The sequence below is a fragment of the Rhinopithecus roxellana genome, chromosome 4 (genome assembly GCF_007565055.1).
Source record: "Rhinopithecus roxellana isolate Shanxi Qingling chromosome 4, ASM756505v1, whole genome shotgun sequence".
Taxonomy (NCBI): Eukaryota; Metazoa; Chordata; class Mammalia; order Primates; family Cercopithecidae; genus Rhinopithecus; species Rhinopithecus roxellana.
The window spans coordinates 126,282,848-126,303,351 of NC_044552.1; the positions used below are offsets into that span (position 1 = coordinate 126,282,848).

The 20,504-nt window shown below is 39.0% G+C and overlaps 1 protein-coding gene across 6 annotated transcripts in view; it reads left to right on the forward strand.

Moving 5' to 3' along the window:
• Positions 1–20,504, forward strand: part of SAMD3 (sterile alpha motif domain containing 3) — a 67,513-nt gene that overhangs the window by 35,002 nt on the left and 12,007 nt on the right. For all 6 annotated transcript variants that reach the window (XM_030929104.1, XM_030929101.1, XM_030929099.1 and 3 more), the window contains one exon: positions 1,765–1,932. In XM_030929104.1, the coding sequence (XP_030784964.1) occupies positions 1,765–1,932 (168 nt within the window). The remainder of the gene's footprint in view (positions 1–1,764; positions 1,933–20,504) is intronic.

Consider the following 20,504-nt stretch of genomic DNA (forward strand, 5'->3'; position numbering starts at 1 on the left):
GGAAGGAAGGAAGGAAGACAAAGGAAAAGAAAAGAAAAAAAAGAAGTAGAAATAAAAACAGACAAAGTATCACATAGATGAGGGTAGATTACCACTGTGGTAAGTGCCAGTGAAGAAAGGGGAGCTCCAACGCCAAGCTGTTACAGAGGCCAGAGGAGGCTTCCATGAAGCACAGGCTGAGCTGAGACCTGAAGGCAAAGCAAGGGTCAACTACATACTAGCTAGGTGTGGGAAAAGAGGGATAAAGCTTTCCAGGCCCAAACTGAAGGCCCAGCAGTGGAAGAGATGTTGGCATATTGAGGAAGAAGTCCAGGGGTGCTTCCTAGGTGTTGTCCATCTCTCTGGTCTCACAAAAAACTCCACATGCCAGATAGATCCTTCCAGAGCTCAGATCTGACCATTCACTCTCCCAACTCAACATGGCCTAGGAATACTTCCTAACCTGGCTGTTCTGATGAATTCTCTATAGAGCTTTAAAAATACAGACATCTGGATTCCATTCCAATCTCCCGAACCAGCATCTATGTAGTCTCGAGCAGTAGCAAGCAGCAGCATCGCATGGGAGCTTGCAAGAAATGCACACTCTCAGCCTACCCCTGACCTCAAAATCAGAGACGCTGAGAGTGGGGCTCAGCAACCTGTGCTCTAACAGGTCCTCCAGGAATTGATTCAGGCTAAAATTTGAGAACCATTGCTTTAGAGGAAAGACCAAGGGCAAAAGTTCCTATGAGGTTCTAATATACCTGTCTACAGAGACAGATTTAAGATCTGGTTCAGGATTACATTGAGGCTCCTTAATGGGGTGACCATGGCCCTTGATGATTGGGCTGGCTCCTCTCTCCCACCTTACTTTTTACCCCATCCTCTATCATTCCCTCATCTTGAGCTCTGTGCTCCAGCCTCGCACAACTCTTGGTAGTTCTCCAAAGGGCACTAGCTCTCCCTCCATTCCATTGCACATGCAGCTTCATCCTCCTGGAATGTCTGAGCATCCACCCAACTGGCATTCCCTGATGCTATCTCCATCCCTTCATGCAGTTACCTGACCCTAAGACCTAAGCCTCAGTTTAGATTCAAGAACTTCCTACAGGAAGGCTTTTATGATCTCCTAACACAATGTAAATGAATGATGTATCTTCCCCTATTATAATAGTTTCCACTCTATATTAAAATCACTCATCCCTCTGCTACACTGAAAGTGAGGTCCACCTACACCCTTCTCCCTCCCAGAGTGGGGACTTGGTCTTTGTGTTTGAAACAGTAGAGGTGCCGCAGATACTTAGGGAGTGAATGCCAATAGTACTCACCAAAACAAATTTCAAAAGGTGACAGAAAATTATTTTTAAAGAAAATGCATCAATCCATAAGCCACTATCAGGTCTTTTCTAGAACCCACTAGAAAAATGGAGTTGGCTGTGGAGACAGCAGAGTCTAGTGGAAAGTATCACTTTTGGGAATTAGAAAATCTAGGTTCAAGAACTGATATATTTACTCTATAACCATACGACACTGGAAAAAGATTTCTATTTCTGTGACTTTGTCTTCTTACCTATAACTTAGGGTTTATAATTTCTGTAGCAGTGTCACAAGATTGCTGTGAGGGTAAAAGGAAGGATAGATACATATTATTTCTATTACTATGATGTGAAAATAATTTCAAGCCCAAAGATGATAGGTATGTATTGTTGTTGTATAGGTGTATTGTTTATATAGGATTATCTCAATCTCCTTGAAGATTAATTGGCCTGTTGTGTTATTTTACAGTTTTTATGGAAACGAGCCCTCAAAGATCGCTTTAAATATGTTCGAAGACCCATAGAAGATGATGAGCAAGTGATTAGAAATAAGTGTAAATTTGGACACCGAAGAGGCCAAACAAGGAAATCTCTTGCTGATATAAGATTTGATGAAATTAAACTTGTCCAGATAAAAGTAAGATTGAATTAGTAAATGTTCTGAACTTGATGGATTGATATATTGATTAAGGAATAATAAATAATAGTGTTTAAAATAATTAAAACAAAATGAGATAACTTTTTAAAATTTGAAGTATAGTCAAGAACCAAGTCTGTTTTGCATGGCTAACAATGAGCATGGTATTTCCAAGAAAAGAATTCCCAAAGCAATTACTGAACATCTCATGTCCAGTTTGTCTTTTTACAACCTTCAAAAACGTGCAAAAACCCTTAAGTTCTGAGTCCTTGAATGATTTTTTTTTTTTTTTTGCTCTTATCCTAAAATGCATCTTATGTTTTTGATGCTCTTATTGCTACAGGAAGTTTTTTAATACTCACATTGTTTGAGTTAGGTAGCCTCCGGTCTCAGGTTTCAGGAAAGAACCCACATGCATGGATACAAAACTCCATCATGGCTTTCCCTTCCCTGCTGCTCCTGAAGCCTTTCCACCCAACCCAGAAGTGGCTGTCAGGAGCTCCAGGCTGAGGGTCCCTGGGAGGGCCTGGAGATTCTTCCCTCAGCAGCTGGGAGATCATGGGAATTCCAGTTGTCTGAGATCCTGTACATATTCCTTTTCTACCTCAGAGCACCGAAATATCCTCAGAAACAAAAATTTCCCTTGCTATCAAAGTAGATTGAACTTTTTAAGAAGGATGTCTGAACTACCAAATATGAAAGTGAAATCTCTTATCTTCCCAATTCTGTTTCTATCTTAACCCCATATGAATATGTAAATCCTAACTCTTCACCACAAACATGTTTATATTAGTGAAAGTACTTGGTGTAAATATTCTATTTTCTTTTTCATCTGGTGTATTTATTTGATAATAAAAGGGCAAAGCACTGAGTCACTTCAGTTTTATTAGTGCTAGTTATAAGATCCATAGGATAGGAATATTTTAAATATATTTTGTAAACCACTCATCCCAGCATCATGCATAATGCAAAACTTGGATGAAAGTATGTACTTTAAATATCTTATTCTAATTTTCAGTGAGGCTTTCAAAATGATAGGTCAGTTAAGATAACACAATTCTATAACTGTTCTTTGACAAAAAGACAAGACAGCTGAAAGGTGCCCTAAATTTAGTGGTGAAACATTTTAGAAACTTTGCAAAATTCTAATTACAAACTAAAATTGTAAGATAGAATCATATTTATTTTGAAATATTTTATGTTCTTAAAAATCACTTTGTGAGAGGGACCCAGATGGTCGAATAGGAACAGCTCCGGTCGGCAGCTAGCTCCTGGACAGACCAACGCAGAAGGTGGGTAATTTCTGCATTTCCAACTGAGGTACCCAGTTCATCTCATTGGTACTGGTTAGGCAATGGGTCCAACGCACAGAGGGCAAACAGAAGCAGGGTGAGGCATTGCTTCACCTGGGAAGTGCAAGGAGCCGAGGACCTCCTTCCCCGAGCCAAAGGAAGCCATGAGAGACTGTGCTACCTGGCTGGGTTACTACACTTTTCCCACAGGTTTTGCAATCTGCAGATCAGGAGATTCCTTCGTATGCCTACACCACCAGGGCCCTGGGTTTCAAGCACAAAACTGGGTGGCTCTTTGGGCAGACACTGAGCTAGCTGCAGGAGGATTTTTTTCATACCCCAGTGGCGCCTGGAACCCCAGTGAGACAGAACTGTTCAGTCCCCTGGAAAAGGGGCTGAAGCCAGGGTGCCAAGTGGTCTTGCTCAGTGGGTCCTGCTTTAGTAGGCAGTTTTCCCCTGACAGTGCTAAGGAGGCTGGGAGGTCTGGGCTGGGCACAGCAAAGTGGCTGTGGCCAGACTGCTTCTCTAGATTCCTCCTCACTGGGCAGGGCGTCTCTGAAGGAAAGGTAACATCCCGAGCCAAGGGCTTACAGACATTACCCCCATCTGCATGGGACAGAGCACCTGGGGGAAGGGGCAGTTATGGGCGCAGCTTCAGTGGATTTAATCCTTCCTGCCTGCTGGCTCTGAAGAGAGCAGCTGATTCTGGCAAGAGGGATTCTCCCAGCACAGTGCACCAGCTCTGCTAAGGGACAGACTGCCTCTTCAAGTGGGTCCCTGAACCCCGTGCCTCCTGACTGGGAGAGTCCTCCCAACAGGGGTTGACAGACACCTCATACAGGAGAGCTCTGGTTGGCATCTGGCCAGTGCCCCTCTGGGACGAAGCTTCCAGAGGAAGGAGCAGGCAGTGATCTTTGCTGCTCTGCAGCCTCCACTGGTGATACCCAGGCAAATAGAATCTGGAGTGGACCTCCAGCAAACTAGCAGACCTGCAGAAGAAGGGCCTGTTAGAAGAAAAACTAACAAACAGAAAGCAGCAACATCAATGTCAACATAAAGGACTCCCACACAAAAACCCCATCCAAAGGTCATCAGCCTCAAAGATCAAAGGTAGATAAATCCACGAAGATGAGGAAAAACCAGTGCAAAAACACTGAAAATTCCAAAAATCATAATTTTTCTTCTCCTCCAAATGATAGCAACTTCTTTCCAACAAAGGCACACAAATGGACAGAAAATGAGATTGATGACAGCTTCAGAAGGTGGGTAATAACAAACTCATCTGAGCTAAAGGAGTATATTCTAACCCAACACACGGAAGCTAAGAAACTTGATAAAAGGTTACAGGAACTGCTAACTAGAATAACCAGTTTAGAGAGGAACATAAATGACTTGACGGAGCTGAAAAACAATGCACGAGAACTTCGTCAAGTATACATCAAGTATTGATAGTGGAATCGATCAAGTGGAAGAAAGGATATCAAAGATTGAAGATCAACTTACTGAAATAAGGCATGAAGAAAAGATTAGAGAAAAAAGACTGAAAATGAATGAACAAAGCCTCCAAGAAATATGTGACTACATGAAAAGAGCAAACATACGATTGATTGGTGTACCTGAAAGTGACAGAGAGAATGGAACCAAGTTGGAAAACACACTTCTGGATATTATCCAGGAGAACTTCCCTAACCTAGCAAGACAGGCCAACATGCAAATTCAGGAAATACAGAGAACACCACTAAGATACCCCTCAAGAAGAGCAACCCAAAACACATTGTTGTCAGACTCACCAGGGTTGAAATGAAGGAAAAAATGTTAAGGGCAGCCAGAGAGAAAGGTCAGGTTACCCACAAAGGGAAGCCCATTAGACTAACAGCAGATCTCTCTGCAGAAACCCTACAAGCCAGAAGAGAGTGGGGGCCAATATCCAACATTATTAAAGAAAAGAATTTTCAACCCAAAATTTCATATCCAGCCAAACTAAGCTTCATAAGTGGAGGAGAAATAAAATCCTTTACAGACAAGCAAATGCTGAGGGGTTTTGTCACCACTGGGCCTGCCTTACAAGAGCTCCTTAAGGAAGCACTAAAAATGGAAAGGAAAAACTGGTACCAGCCACTGCAAAAACAAACCAAAATATAAAGACCAATGACATGATAAAGAAACTGCATCGGCCCGGCGCGGTGGCTCAAGCCTGTAATCCCAGCACTTTGGGAGGCCGAGACGGGCGGATCAAGAGGTCAGGAGATCGAGACCATCCTGGCTAATACGGTGAAACCCCGTCTCTACTAAAAAAATACAAAAAAACTAGCCGGGCGAGGTGGCAGGCGCCTGTAGTCCCAGCTACTTGGGAGGCTGAGGCAGGAGAATGGTGTAAACCCGGGGGGCGGAGTTTGCAGTGAGCTGAGATCCGGCCATTGCACTCCAGCCTGGGCGACAGAGCGAGACTCCGTCTCAAAAAAAAAAAAAAAAAAAAAAAGAAACTGCATCAACTAATGGGCAAAAGAACCAACTAGCATCATGATGACAGGATCAGATTCACACATAACAATATTAACCTTAAATGTAAATGGGCTAAATGACCCAATTAAAAGACACAGACTGGCAAACTGGATAAAAAGTCAAGACCCATCAGTGTGCTATATTCGGGAGATCCATCTCATGTGCAAAGACACACATAGGCTCAAAACAAAGGGATGGAGGAATATTTACCAAGCAAATAGAAAGCAAAAAAGAGCACGGGTTGCAATCCTAGTCTCTGATAAAACAGACTTTATATCAACACAGATCAAAAAAGACAAAGAAGGACATTACATAATGGTAAAGGGATAAATGCAACAAGAAGAGCTAACTATCCTAAATATATATGCACCTAATACAAGAGCACCCAGATTCATAAAACAAGTTCTTGGAGACCTGTAAAGAGATGTAGACTCCCACACAATAATAGGAGGAGACTTTAACATCCTACTGTCAATATTAGACAGATCAATGAGTCAGAAAATTAACAAGGATATTCAGAACTTGAACTCAGCTCTGGACCAAGTGGGCTTGATAGATATCTGCAGAACTCTCCACCCCAATCAACAGAACATACATTCTTCTCAGTGCCACACAACACATATTCTAAAATTGATCACATAATTGGAAGTAAAACACTCCTCAGCAAATGCAAAAGAATGGAAATCATAATAGTCTTTCAGACCACAGTGCAATCAAATTAGAACTCAGGATTAAGAAACTCACTAAAAACTCACTGTACAACTACATGGAAATTGAATAGCCTGCTCCTGAATGACTACTGGGTAAATAACAAAATGAAGACAGAAACAAAGATGTTCTTTGAAACCAGTGAGAACAAAGACACAATGTACCAGAAGATTTCAGGCCAATATGCCTGACAAACAACAATGCAAAAATCTTCAATAAAATACGGGCAAACTGAATCTAGCAGCACATCAAAAAGTTTATCCACCACAATCAAGTCAGCTTTTTCGCTGGTATGCAAGACTGGTTCAACATATGCAAATCAATACACATAATCCATTACGTAAACAAAACCAATGACAAAAACCACATGGCTATCTCAATAGATGCAGAAAAGACCTTCAATAAAATTCAACATCCCTCGATGCTAAAAACTCTCAATAAACTAGGTATTGATGGAACATATCTCAAAATAATAAGAGCTATTTATGACAAACTCATAACCAACATCACACCGAATGGGCAAAAGCTGGAAGCATTCCCTTTGAAAACCGGCACAAGACAAGGATACCCTCTCTCACCACTCTTATTCAAGATGGTATTGGAAGTTCTGGCCTGAGCAGTCAGGCAAGAGAAAGAAATAAAGAGTATTCAAATAGGACGAGAGGAAGTCAAATGGTCTCTGTTTGCAGATGACATGATTGTATATTTAGAAAACCCCATCATCTCAGCCCAAAATCTCCTTAAGCTGATAAGCAACTTCAGCAAGTTCTCAGTATACAAAATCAATGTGCAAAACCTACAAGCATTCCTATACACCAATAATAGACAAACAGCCAAATCATGAGTGAACTCCCATTCACAATTGCTGCAAAGAGAATAAAATACCTAGGAATACAACTTACAAGAGACATGAAGGACCTCTTCAAGGAGAACTACAAACCACTGCTCAAGAAATAAGAGAGGACACAAAGGAAAGAAGAGACATTCCATGCTCATGGATAGGAAGAATCAATATCGTGAAAACAGCCATACTGCCTAAAGTAATTAATAGATTCAATGCTATTCCCATCAAACTACCAGTATTTACAATAGCAAAGACTTGGAACCAACCCAAATGTCATCAATGATAGACTGGATAAAGAAAATGTGGCACATATACACCATGGAATACTATGCAGCCATAAAAAAGAATGAATTCATGTCCTTTGCAAGGAGATGGATGAAGCTGGAAGCCATCATTCTCAGCAAACTAACACAGAAACAGGAAACCAAACACACCGTGTGTTCTAATTAATAAGTTGGAACTGAACAATGAGAACACATGGACACAGGGAGGGGAACATCACACACCAGGGCCTGTTGGGGGTGGGGGACAAGGGGAGGGAGAGCATGAGGACAATTACCTAATACATGTGGGTCTTATAACCTAGATGACAGGTTGATAGGTGCAGCAAACGACTATGGTACATATATACCTATGTAACAAAACTGCACTTTCTGCACATGTATCCCAAAACTTAAAATGAAATAAAATAAAAATCACTTTGTAAAATAACAGCATTACATTATGCATAAGTTGCTTTTCACAAACATTTGATTTTTAGTAGAATAAAGGTGGAGTTCCTTTCAATTCAGTTTTCCCTCTTTTTCTATGAGGTATTCCCCACCAAAAATCAATGGAATTGATGAATGGTAAAATCAATTGTCCCCAGCCTTAGAACTCAAGGGTCAGTCAGTGGGATCAGAGATCACACCCCTGGACACGAGTCTAAATGCAAACCCCCCTCTTGTGTTGACACATCATCTTTGAACCAGCTTGTACACTCACACTTTCTGTCCCTTCTTCATGGAACTACACTCTTCGTGGTTTTTCCTTTCTAGCCCCCAAGACATGCTTGAATCCTAAGATGAACCCTGCTGTGGTCAATCCAGGGCCCTTTGCTACAAAATGAACAGGGAATTGAATGTATTGAGGTTAGCAGTTAAATGGCAATGGAATTTAGTTTTGACCTTCCTGCCAGCTAAGGCTAAAAAAAGATGATAGGGTGGTCATTGCTGACATCTGCAGAGACAACATTTTTGCTGGCAAACAAATCTAATTTGTAAGCATTTAACTTTTCTCCCCCTTACAAATAGTGCAAATCGCTGATTCTTTGAAGACTATAGCCTCTCCGTTTATGCTCTCATGTCTGTAAAGCAAAAAGCTTTAAAGGATGTGAAAACTATTTATAGTGGAATATTACAGAAGCATTCTGTTTCTGTATTTTGTATGCTACATGGGGATTAAGCAAATGTACAAACACTAAGAAGTGTGTTTTTTGGGGGGGGGGCTCCATCCTTTGAATTTATCTCATATAATTTTATTTTTCAGAGTGATTACCAACATTATTTTTAATCTCTGGTTTGAACTTCTTCCGTCGATAGCTCCTTTGTAATGTCTTTAAGATTGCTGAGCCAGGCACGGTGGCTCACGTCTGTAATCCCAGCACTTTGGGAGACTGAGACGGGAGGATTACTTGAGTCCATGTGTCGTATATATTGAAAGCAGCCTGGGCAACATAGTGAGACGCCCTCTCTACAAAAACTAAACAAAATTAGCCAGGTGTGGTGGCATGTGCCTGTAAGTCCCAGCTACTCGTGAGGCTGAGGTGTGAGAACTGCTTGAGCCGGGAGGTTGAGGCTTCAGTGAGCTGAGAACGCACCACTGCACTCTAGCCTGGGTGACAGAGCCAGACCCTGTCTCAAGGAAAAAAAAAAAAAAGATTTCTGAACATTAAAATTGTTTTAAGACACACTTGGGTAACTCTCATGTTTTAAAATTTTTTAACTGGGCACAATATTTTTATAACACAGAAAAAAATTATTTTCTATGCTGCAGAGATGGAAAATGTTGATGCAGGCAAGACACAGGGGTCTGGCCATTCACTCAAAGGCAAGAAAGTGGGTGTGGCTAAACTGGAGGAAGATCTTGGGAAGGGATAAAGGAAGAGATTTTCTTTTGTTTTGCTTAATTTTGTTTCTGTTCTTTTTTCTTTGGTTGTCTGATGGGATTTACCAAAGAATTGAAGGTAGATGTCTCAATGAAAGAAGGCAGATTTTTTTTTTTTTTTTTTTTTTTTTTTTTTTGAGACAGTGTTTCACTCTTGTTGCCCAGGCTAGGAGTGCAATGGCGTGATCTCGGCTCACTGCAACCTCCGCCTCCCAGGTTCAAGTGATTCTCCTGCCTCAGCCTCCTGAGTAGCTGGGATTACAGGTATGCACCACCACGTCCAGCTAATTTTTTGTATTTTTAGTAAAGATGGGGTTTTGCCATGTTGGGCAGTCTGGTCTCAAACTCCTGACCTCAGGTGAGCCGCCCACCTTGGCCTCCCAAAGTGCTGGGATTACAGGCATGAGGCACTGCACCCGGCCAGGGTGGATTTCTTAGTCCTGTCACATGGGCTTCCACAGGTAGACCAGGCAGCTGCAGAACTTGTGCAGGTCTGAGCAGAGGGGGCAGATCTTTTGTCCCTCACCCTCTGCCCACTGCGTTCTCCTATGCCATTTTAGCTCTGCTTAAGCTATGTTCTTTGGCTGCAAAACTTGAAGCATCTGCAATGCCAAAGCACCAACTGTGAGTCAATACACCTGAATTCCTCGTGTCCCACTGCTGGAAAGACTTATCACCATGTTAGATAGATAGCTTTGCTTGTCAGAATCCCACATTGTGTTCCCAGACCAATCTTGCAAAATGCTGGGTATTTTGCAATGCTTAAAAATGCCTTTCCAACCTCAGTACCTCATGTGGCTACATGTATGGTTGTGCAGTCAATGCAGCAGCTGTGCCATCTCTTCTTATGCATCTTTTAGTTTTAGGTCCAGAGAGTGTATAGCCCCATGAATTGATAAATCGGCTTTCTTTTCTTAAGTATCTTTTATTGTACCTCATCGTGTATTTATAAACAGATATAATTAGATTCTCAAAACAGTACACTTAACTGAGCAATTTCATAAGTTGCTGACAGTCTCTTGTTAAAATGATGAAAATGTTGGATTTAAAAGCTTAGAGGAATTGTGTGGAACTGCATGGCAAAGTAAGATTGTACTTTATACAGTAGTATTTTCTTTTTTTTTGTCATAATCCTTAAGTGTTAAAGTTGAATGAATCAAACTCCTTACTTCATGGCACATTATCACTGTTGCCCTGTGCTGGATCTTTCTCTGGTTTTATTATTCCTTTCTGTCCCCATTTCTATCTGCCTTTCTCCACACTTCTGACTGTAGGGAACCATTTTAAAGCGTTTCATATGTATTTTTTGTTTGTTTGTAAATGTTCCAGAATGTGTTCTGTCATTTGGGATTCATGTATATTTGATTTAACATAAATAGGGATTCTTTACCTCTTTCAATTTCACCTTTTAAACTGACAGTCTTTTAAAGATTCATTCGTGTATATTTCAAGTCCATTGATTTTAACCATTATAGAGTTCTCTTGCCTCAAGTCCTGTTCCCACTACAAATTGCACTGCAGAGAACACCGTTATACATACCTGGTTATGAAGCTGTGTGTGCTTTCTTTGGGTTGCACATCCAGAAGTGGAACTGATGGGGCTCAAGGCATGCATGTACTTAATTGGACCAGTTGCTCTTCAAAACGACTTTGCTAATCTCACTTCCACACCGGTGCAGATCCCTGTATTCCGGCCAACGCTTACCATTATCTAGCCTTCAAAATGCTGCCAAGACTAATAGGTATAAAGTATAATTTCATTCTTGTTGTGATTTACATTTCCATGGATTACTGAGTCTGGGCGTCTCTTCATATGTGTGTTAGCCTGTTGCATCTCTTCTAGAAAATTACCTCTTTAGATCCATTGCCTGTTTTCTAATGGGTTTGCATCTTTTTCTTGTTGATTTGTAGACTGCAGTCTTTACCATGCCCCAAGTCACAAAGTTTCTCCCTTATTCTTTCTTCCATTATGTTTGTAATTTTAACTTTCATGTTTAAATCTTTAAGTCATCTGCAGTTCATCTTTGAACTAATAATTTTGTTTTCTTGAAGCAGAATACAAAGGATGTAAATACCATTTACATCTCAGCTGGAGCTTTTGCTTATCTCTTTCTGTGTTTTTTTGTTTGTTTTTGTTTTGTTTTGTTTTCTAACTGCAATGGAGTTTTCTTGATTTGGAGGCTTTTAATGTTATGTAGGTGGATAGATTATTTTACCTTCGTCAGTTAGTTTAGTCTACATTTGGTTTCTGTTTTAAGAGTTTTAAATAAGTAACTTAGTCCTATTAGTTTCTTCAAAATTTCTTTTAATTTCATCTGCTAAGAGGTCTTCATTTTATGATGTATTCATTACTTCTGATTTCAAGTTCCTACAATGTATGTTGTCTTCTCCAGAAACAACAGTTGTTTGAGGTTTTTAGTTTCTTGTTTATCATGTTTCTAGTAGTTCTATTTATCACTGAAAGTGAAGTACTGAAGTCTCCAACTATAATTCTGGAATTGTCTATTTTTCCTTTCAGTTCTGTCAGTTTTTGTCTCATGGTTTTGGGGGCTCTGTTGTTAGGTGTATATAAGTTTATAATTGCTATATCTTCCTGATGTAACCCTCCTTGCCCTGTTACTTACCAGTTTAACCAATTCTTTGCCTTTGTACAATCAGCAGGATTGTACTTCTCCACCCCCTTGAAGTTAGGTATGGTCACAAGGCTGGCCAATGAAATGTGAGCAGATGTCACATGCGCGTTAAAGATCCAGCATACAATTCCTCATTTACCTCTTTTTTCAGTGACAATTGACAACATTCTAGATGATGGAGCCATGTCCTTGGGTAAGGAGGATTAGGAGCAGGGCCCCAAGATGGGCATGTCACATGTGTGATAAACTTTTGTCACTATAAGGTGTGGGAGTTGCCAGATGCAGCAGCATAATCTTGCCTGTTGCAGGTAATACCAGGGACTCCAAACACACTATGTCAAGCATTGGATCCACTTCTCTGTGATTCTCCTGTGCCTGTGCTGGCTTCATGAAGCAATGAAGGCATTTTTTGAGGATCAGGTTAGTCCTGCCATCCTCCCTTGTAATTTTACAATCTGTGTCCTTGTACCATCTTTAGCATGGGGAAATATACGAGAGTTATTGCCATTTGTTATAATAAGAACACTAAGAACATAGGGAAAAAATGATTTTGCTTTAAGTAAAAACACCTAGTTTTCATTTTTACAGCTAATTTATTTGAAAATTCTTTCTAGGCCCTCAGTACTAGGTATACATTGTCTCTTTTGTGAATTTAATTTTAAGAACATTCTCTAAGTCTGAAACATAGAGGAAAAAATACCTAACATTTTACCTCATTCTGATGTGACATATTCTATCAAATATATACTGGAACAACATGACAATTTCTTTAGAGAGGATAACTTGTGCCTCTATTTTTTTTTTTAACCTACTTTATGTGTAGGATACTGATGCATGGATTTGATAAATGCTTTTAGGATGTTCTCGTATTCCATAGTCTTCCACATATTTGCTAAATAAGTTAGTTAACTAACTACCAGGTGTTAAATTATTAACACTATACCTATAATTCATTTCTGTCTTAAAACATTTTATTTTCCTACTTATTGGGTACATATATACCGTGTAGCTTTGAAAGCTATGAAATAGCTTTGTGTGTTAGATTTCTTTGGCTTAGAAATAAAATATAATTAAAGTTGTGCAAAAACTACCTAGTGAGTCAAATGTTAAGAATATTTACTAAGTTTCTTTGGATTTATCTTATGACAGTTACTGTTGTTTTTTTACTAGGCCTGACACATAATGATTTATTGTATAAATACTAATTATTTTATAGCCTTTTCCACAGATGTTTCTCTCATGATAGAAAATTGAACAAGACAGCAAAAGTTGAAGAAAAATCTTGACAGTTAATTTCATTCTACATAGAGTGCAATTACTGTCATTAGCAGGTGGCATATTTACTAATACTGCAAAGTTTTACAAGTAAGCTGCACACTTGGAAACATGGGGCAAGGTTGCATGGGTGAAACTCTGCCCACTGATTGACTGAGACACATGCCTGAATGCTAAGCTAAGCTACTGTTCCAGTTCCATAGAGGGTACATCATTTCCAAGTCAATACTTGATGACAATAGAATTGGAAATGAGGATGACTGGGATTTGGTGTGAGGAAACCCCTAGTATCTAACACAACACTGTCCAATAGAAATATAATATGTGCTGCTTATGTAATTTTTAATTTTCTAGTAGCAGAAATTTTTAAAAAGTAAAAAGAGGCAAATGGAATTAATGTTAATAGTAGATTTAACTCACTATATGCAAAATATTATTTCAACATGTAATCATTCTAAAAAATTGTTAATGAGATATTTTACATTCTTTTTTTGCATACTAAATATTTGAAATACAGTGTTTGCAGCTTACATTTCAATTTGGGCTATCTCTGGCGGAGGGGAAAAAAGCCAGGTTCAGTGGCACATGCCTGTAGTCCCAGCTACTTGGGAGGCAAATGCAGGATTGCTTGAGCCCAGGAGTTAGAATCCAGCTGGGCAACATAGCAAAACCCACTCTTCTATTAAAAAATAATAAAAATGACAATAAAAATTGTTAAAAGTTAGAAATATCAATTTGGGCTAGTCACATTTCAAGTGCTCAGAAGCCATATGTGGCTAGTGGCTACCATACTGGACAGCTGAGATAAATACACCCTTTGGGTAGTTAGAGAATGAGTGAGATGACAATCTACAGAGAACATTATAGTCAGCAGGGAGTATGTCCAGTTATTTGCTGGTGATGTTTAGAAGCTACAGTCCACAGTCTTAGGTATGGAACCTTTATTTACATAGTGCCTTTAAAGTAGATTTTTCTTAGGGTATTTATAAGAATTATTCAGGGACCAGATGCAGTGATTCATGCCTGTAACCCCAGCACTTTGGGATCTGAAGTGGGAGAAACCCTTGAGCCCCGGAGTTCAAGACAAACTTGGGCAACATGGCAAGATACCATTTTCTTAAAATATTATTTTAAAGAGAATTATTCAATTTTCATAACACGATACTCTCTTTGTAAACTTATTCAGATTGTGGGATATAGAACAAAGTTATCTTTGTCAAAGTCAAGATGAGTTTTGATTCATTTCTGGGAGATAAAAAAAGCTGTAATTACATTTTTAACCGTGCCGTCTTACTGCTTCAAAAGCAGTCTCATTCTCCCGTTGAAATCAAACTTAGAAATATTCTCCTCCTGATTTCTGTTCCAGCTGTCAGCTTAAACTAAAAGTTGGCTATAACTATGCTCTGCTATTACAACCAACTCTCTGGGAGCTTAGGTTGCTGTGGTGTTGGAGTGGAGAGACCACTCTATGTTGCCAAAACTGGTGTGGTAAAGGAAGCGTAGCATACACTCTTTATACAATTTGTTTGGCTGTAACTCAGGTTAATGTTCTGGTTAATTTATGCTGATTCCTGTAAAGTCACACATCTCACAGGTGAGTCCTACATTTCCCTTCAGTGTATTTCTTGGCCTGAAGTGATCTCTTTCCTGCTTCATGTCTTCTTCCGCTGATTCCTCCTTGAGCACGGCCCCCCCTTAACTTTCTCTACTGGGACAGACATCTTGAAGTCAACAGTCAGCAGCTGTTTCCAGCTGCTGTTCTGTAAGATTCAGACATTTCTTACTCACTAGCTCCCTCATTTCAATGTGCACTGTTAAAGAAATTAGCCTGTTAGAGAAGTGGGGAACTACCCTAACAGAAACCTGAAGACCTGAGCATCTCTGTGCTTGTAAAAGTCACTTCCCCTCTGAGGTTCTCAATTTGCCCATCAGTAAAGTATGAGGCATGGACTAGGTGATTTCTAAGTTATTTCCAGCTTTAATAATATGTAAATCATTATCAGTATATCTAATAATATATAAATCTAATAATATGTAAATTATTAAAATGGTGAGAATTTAAAATTCTGATGTAGCCTTCTAATAATTAGGAAAATCACTTCGGTCTGGAATAAAACCCATCAACACTGTGTTAATCCCATCAGTCTGATCAGGTGGAAGCTCTCCGGAAACGTTATTTTCATGATCGGGTAAGAATTTTAGAGGAAGTAGTACATTATATGTACAGTAGTATCTAAATGTCGGTATCAGCAATCATATAACTTCTACTGTATTTCAGTAGATGAAAGAAAGCTGTTTAATTAAAACATTTTTCTGTACTTTAAAAAATTAGAATGTTTTCTTACTTAAGAAATTGTCATTCTATGCATTTGAGACATACAGAAGAAAAAATATATATAACATATATGTAATTTATGAGACAAAATAAACACTGTTAACCCAACATTTAACTTTAGACTAGAACACTGCCTTCACCGTTGTGTGTGCCTGAGTTTTCCTCCCCTCTCCCATCACCTGCCTCTCTAACACCATGGGCCTCTAGAAGTAATCACTACTCTGAATTTTATGTTTATCATTCAACTGTTTTTAAAATAAATGATATTGTCACATATGCATGAATTCTTGAGATATATTGCTTAGTTTTGCTTGTTTTTTTTCAAGCACATATTTTATTTGAATAAATCCTCTGAGGTCCATTTTTATGTTCAACAGTTTAAAACATATACAAACAAAGCTTGAAAGTAAATGAAGATCTCACATATCTGTAACTTAAAGTTTTTTTTTTTTTTTCTTTTCACCACCTTCCACATTTTACATTTGAAACTCCTTGGCTTCGTTGACAATCCGTTGTCCTGGTTCTCCTGCTCCTATAATTTTCTCCCTTTCTAGAAATCTAAATCTAGATAATTTATAAGAAATATCAAATCTGTATCTCTGCATTCACAAGTTTCCTAGCTATTCTTCAAACCTCCATTAAAAGATTTCATCGCTTTTAAGTTCCAGCTTTAAACCCTGGCCCTCTATGGTTTTCCACAATCTTCAGATTCGCTCTACTAAACTTTCCCGTAACATGCTCTGCCCTTCCTGACTCTCCACCCAGAACTGTCCTTTCTTCTTTCAAATTCTATTATCCCTTAAAATCTGATCAGTTCCTCATTTTCCACGAATTTTCCTTCACTACCCTAGCCTAAAACAAATTCTAGTTTTGCTTGTTTTTGAGATTTACAAAATGATATGAAAACTTTATGTTAACTTTGATGAGTTCCTTTTTTTTGCCCAATGTAATGTCACTGGAATTCATCCAGGTTGTTCAGTTGAGTGTAGTTTATTCGTTTTCCTGTCAGTTTAATCTATTGTGACAGGCAACCAGTTTATTTGGCTCTTCTCTTCTTAACAGATATTTGATTTGTTTCCAGTTTTGGCTGTTATGAACTATGCTGCTGTGATTATTCTTGTATGTGTGTCTTGAAGCATATGTGAAAGCTTTTTTCAAGGATTTATACTTAGGAGTGGATTTGCTGGCTCACTGGCTCACAGGGTGTGCAGATATTCAACTTTATAAGACAGTGCCAAATTATTTTCCTGGATGATTAAGCTCCCTAAGCAGCACTTGTTAATCATCTGATTTCTTTTCCACTCACCCCACCCCCATGCAATGCTACCACCCCACTTCCAATCTATTGGGAATAAAATGGTACCATGTTTGGTTTCCATTTCAGTTATGTATGAGGGTGATCATCTTTTCATATGTTTATGAAATATTCATGTTGCCTCCTCTGTAAAGTGTCTGTTCATGTCTTTTGCCTATTTTTCTATGAGGCTGCCCTTTTTTTCAATTTACTTGTAAAACTCCTTTGTATATTCTGTATTCTACTCCTTTTCTAATTGTAACGGTTACAAATATCTTCTCACAGTTTGTGCCTCGCCTTTTAAATTTCTTTCTGGTGTCTTTTGACAAGGAAAGACAAGGTTGCAATTTTAATGTAGTTAGAGTTATCAGTAATTTATCTTATGATTAGTGCTTTTGAGGCAGGAGAATAGGGTCTGGAGGCAGGAAGCCTAAGGCCAATTTACACCAACTTCCTAGAACTGAATCAAAAGGAAAACCCCAACTTACCAAGCCCAGGTAACAAAGGGATCAGAGGCTACTCCCTTTGCAACCTCCCACCTGCCTCTGTGTGGCAGATGAAAAAATGGAAAGTCGTCTGTATTAGTCTGTTTTCACACTGATAAAGACATCCTGATAAAGGTATCATGATAAAGACATCCCTGAGACTGGGCAATTTACAAAAGAAAGAGGTTTTTTGAACTAACAGTTACACATGAATGGGGAGGCCTCACAATTATGGCAGAAGGCAAGGAGGAGCAAGTCACATCTTCTGTGGATGGCAGCAGGCAGAGAGAGAGCTTGTGCAGAGAAACTCCCGTTTTTAAAACCATAGGATCTTGTGAGACCCATTCACTATCATGAGAACAGCACAAGAAAGACTTGTCCCCATGATTCAATCATCTCCCATCTGGTCCCTCTCACAACACGTGGGAATTACGGGAGCTACAAGATAAGATTGGGTGGGGACACAGAGCCAAACCATATCAATCTCTGATTGGTCCCCTCTTGCAACCAATCAGACTGGTAGCAGGCCTAGTCTTCATTTGCATTGGGATATAATTTTGTTACTTCACTTCAGCCTCTGGTCCCTTCCTACAACCAATCAGACATTTGCATAGAGTGTAACTTTGTAACTTCACTTCCGTCACTGATTGGTCACCTTCCACAACCAATCAGACTGGTTGTGGGCCTCTCCTTTATTTACATAGGGGGTAAACAGAGTCACCAATGGGAAACCACTAGAGACTATTTAAAATCCAGAAAATTTTCTTGAGCAGCCAGCTTGAGCCTGCTCCCACTCCATGGAGTGTACTTTCATTTCAATAAATCTGTATTTTTGTTGCTTCTTTATTTCATGGCTTTGTTATGCGTTTCTTCCAATTCTTTGTTCAAGACACCAACAACTTCGATGACTTGTAGTCAAGGCCCTCCACTGGTAACACTTTTAAAAAGGAAATCCTTTCTTACCTTGAAGTGATAAGAAATATTTCTATATTTTTTTTAAATTTTTTAAGTTTTTGCTCTTAAAATTTAACTTCTTAAGCCATATGGAATTTTTTTTTTCTTATGGATAGAACATTTTCTTGCACCTTTTAGAAAATAGTCCTTCTCTTCCTCAGATTCGTAATGCCATCTCTGTTGTTTCCATGGCTCTGTGTCTATAAGCTCTGCTGTTTTCCACTAGCAAAGTCATCTATCCCTGCATCAATACCAACTTCCTTACTTACATAGCTATAAAATGTCTTGATACTTTCCCATCACTGCTTTATTATTCTTTAGGAATGCCTTGGTTATTCTTTAGGTTTTTAATCTTTCAAGTGAGTTTTAGAATCAGCTAGTCAAGTTCTGATAAAAAAAAAAAAAAAACTTGTGGTTTTCGATAGGTTTGGGATTTTGACAGAAATATCGAATCAACAGCTCTACTTGGAGAAAGATGACTTTCTTACAATATTGAACCTTTCTAGCTGTGAACATAATAGACTATCCATTTATTTAAGTCTCACTAATATTTTATAGTTTCATAATTTTCTTAAAAGTCTTGCACATTTTTTGTTAGTTTTATTCCTAGGTATCTTACAAGTTTTTTTGCAATTTAATTTTTTTGCAAAATATAACTGTACAAAATTTTATTTTCTATGTTAGTATATGTTAGAATATTTATCTTGTATTCAGTTGCTCTGAAAAACTCAGTTGTAACAAATTATATCTGCATAATTTTAAGTTTTCTTTTGAACAATCACATAATCTATGAATAATGACAATTTTGTTTCTGTCTTTTCAATTTTTATACCTTTTATTTACTTATCTTACTACTCTAACTGGAATTTCAGTACAGGCTGAGTAAGAGTATAATAAATCATCTTTGTGTTGCTTCTGATTTTAAAGATTATTCTTTTACAATTTCACCATTAAAAATCATATCTGTCAGGCGCGGTGGCTCATGCCTGTAATCCCAACAATTTGGGAGGCCAAGGTAGCAGATCACTTAAGCCCAGGGGTTCAAGACCAGCCTGGGCAACATGGCAAGACCTGTCTCTACAAAAAGCACAAACGTTAGCCAGGTGTGGTGGCAGGGCCCTGTAGGCCCATCTATTGGGATGCTGAAGTGGGAGGATCACTCATGCCTGGGAGTTGGAAGCTGCACTGAGCTGTGATCACTCCACTGCACTTCAGCCTGGGTGACAGACACAGTGAGACCCTGTCTAAAAAAAAAAAAATTATGTTAACTATAGGTTTTTTGGTATGTAACTTTATAGGTTTTGAAAATTTCTGTTATTCTGACAAAAGTGTTTTTCTTTAATCATAGAAGAACATTATATAAGATACTTTTTCTGCATTATTTGAAATGGTCATGTTTTTTCATCTTTAGTTAATGCAGTATATGATGCTTACACATGTTCAGATAATCCAAATAAAATTACAGAACTGTTGTAATTTTATTATTATCATTTATTTGTTTATTGAGACGGAGTCTCACTCTGTTGCCCAGGCTGGAGTGCAGTGGCGCGATCTCGGCTCACCACAACCTCGGCCTCCTGGGTTCAAATGATTCTCCTGTCTCAGTCCCCTGGGTAGCTGGGATTACAGGCGTGCACCACCACATCTGGCTACGTTTTTGTATTTTTAATAGAGACAGGGTTTTACCACGTTAGCCAGGCTGGTCTCAAACTCCTGACCTAAGGTGATCCGCCCGCCTCGGCCTCCCAACATTCATTATTATTTTTGTAGAGATAGAGCCTTGCTATGTTGCCCTGGCTTGTCTCAAACTCCTGGCCTCAAGTAACCCTCAGCCTCAGCCTCCCAAAGTATTGGGATTACTGAGTGTGAGCTGCTGTGCCAAACTATTCATACACCACATTTCTCAAAACCTACTCTTTTCTGCCCCGAATCTTTCTCTAACAGTGGCCCCCAAATTGAGATTTTAATATGATAGTATGTGAAACATAATGGGTAAATCAATCATGTTTTCTTTGAATTTACTATAGTTCCCTTACCAATTTCAAACCACCCTTGAGTTTCTGAGGTATAATAAATTCAAGTTAGTTGTTCCTTGTTTCTAATAT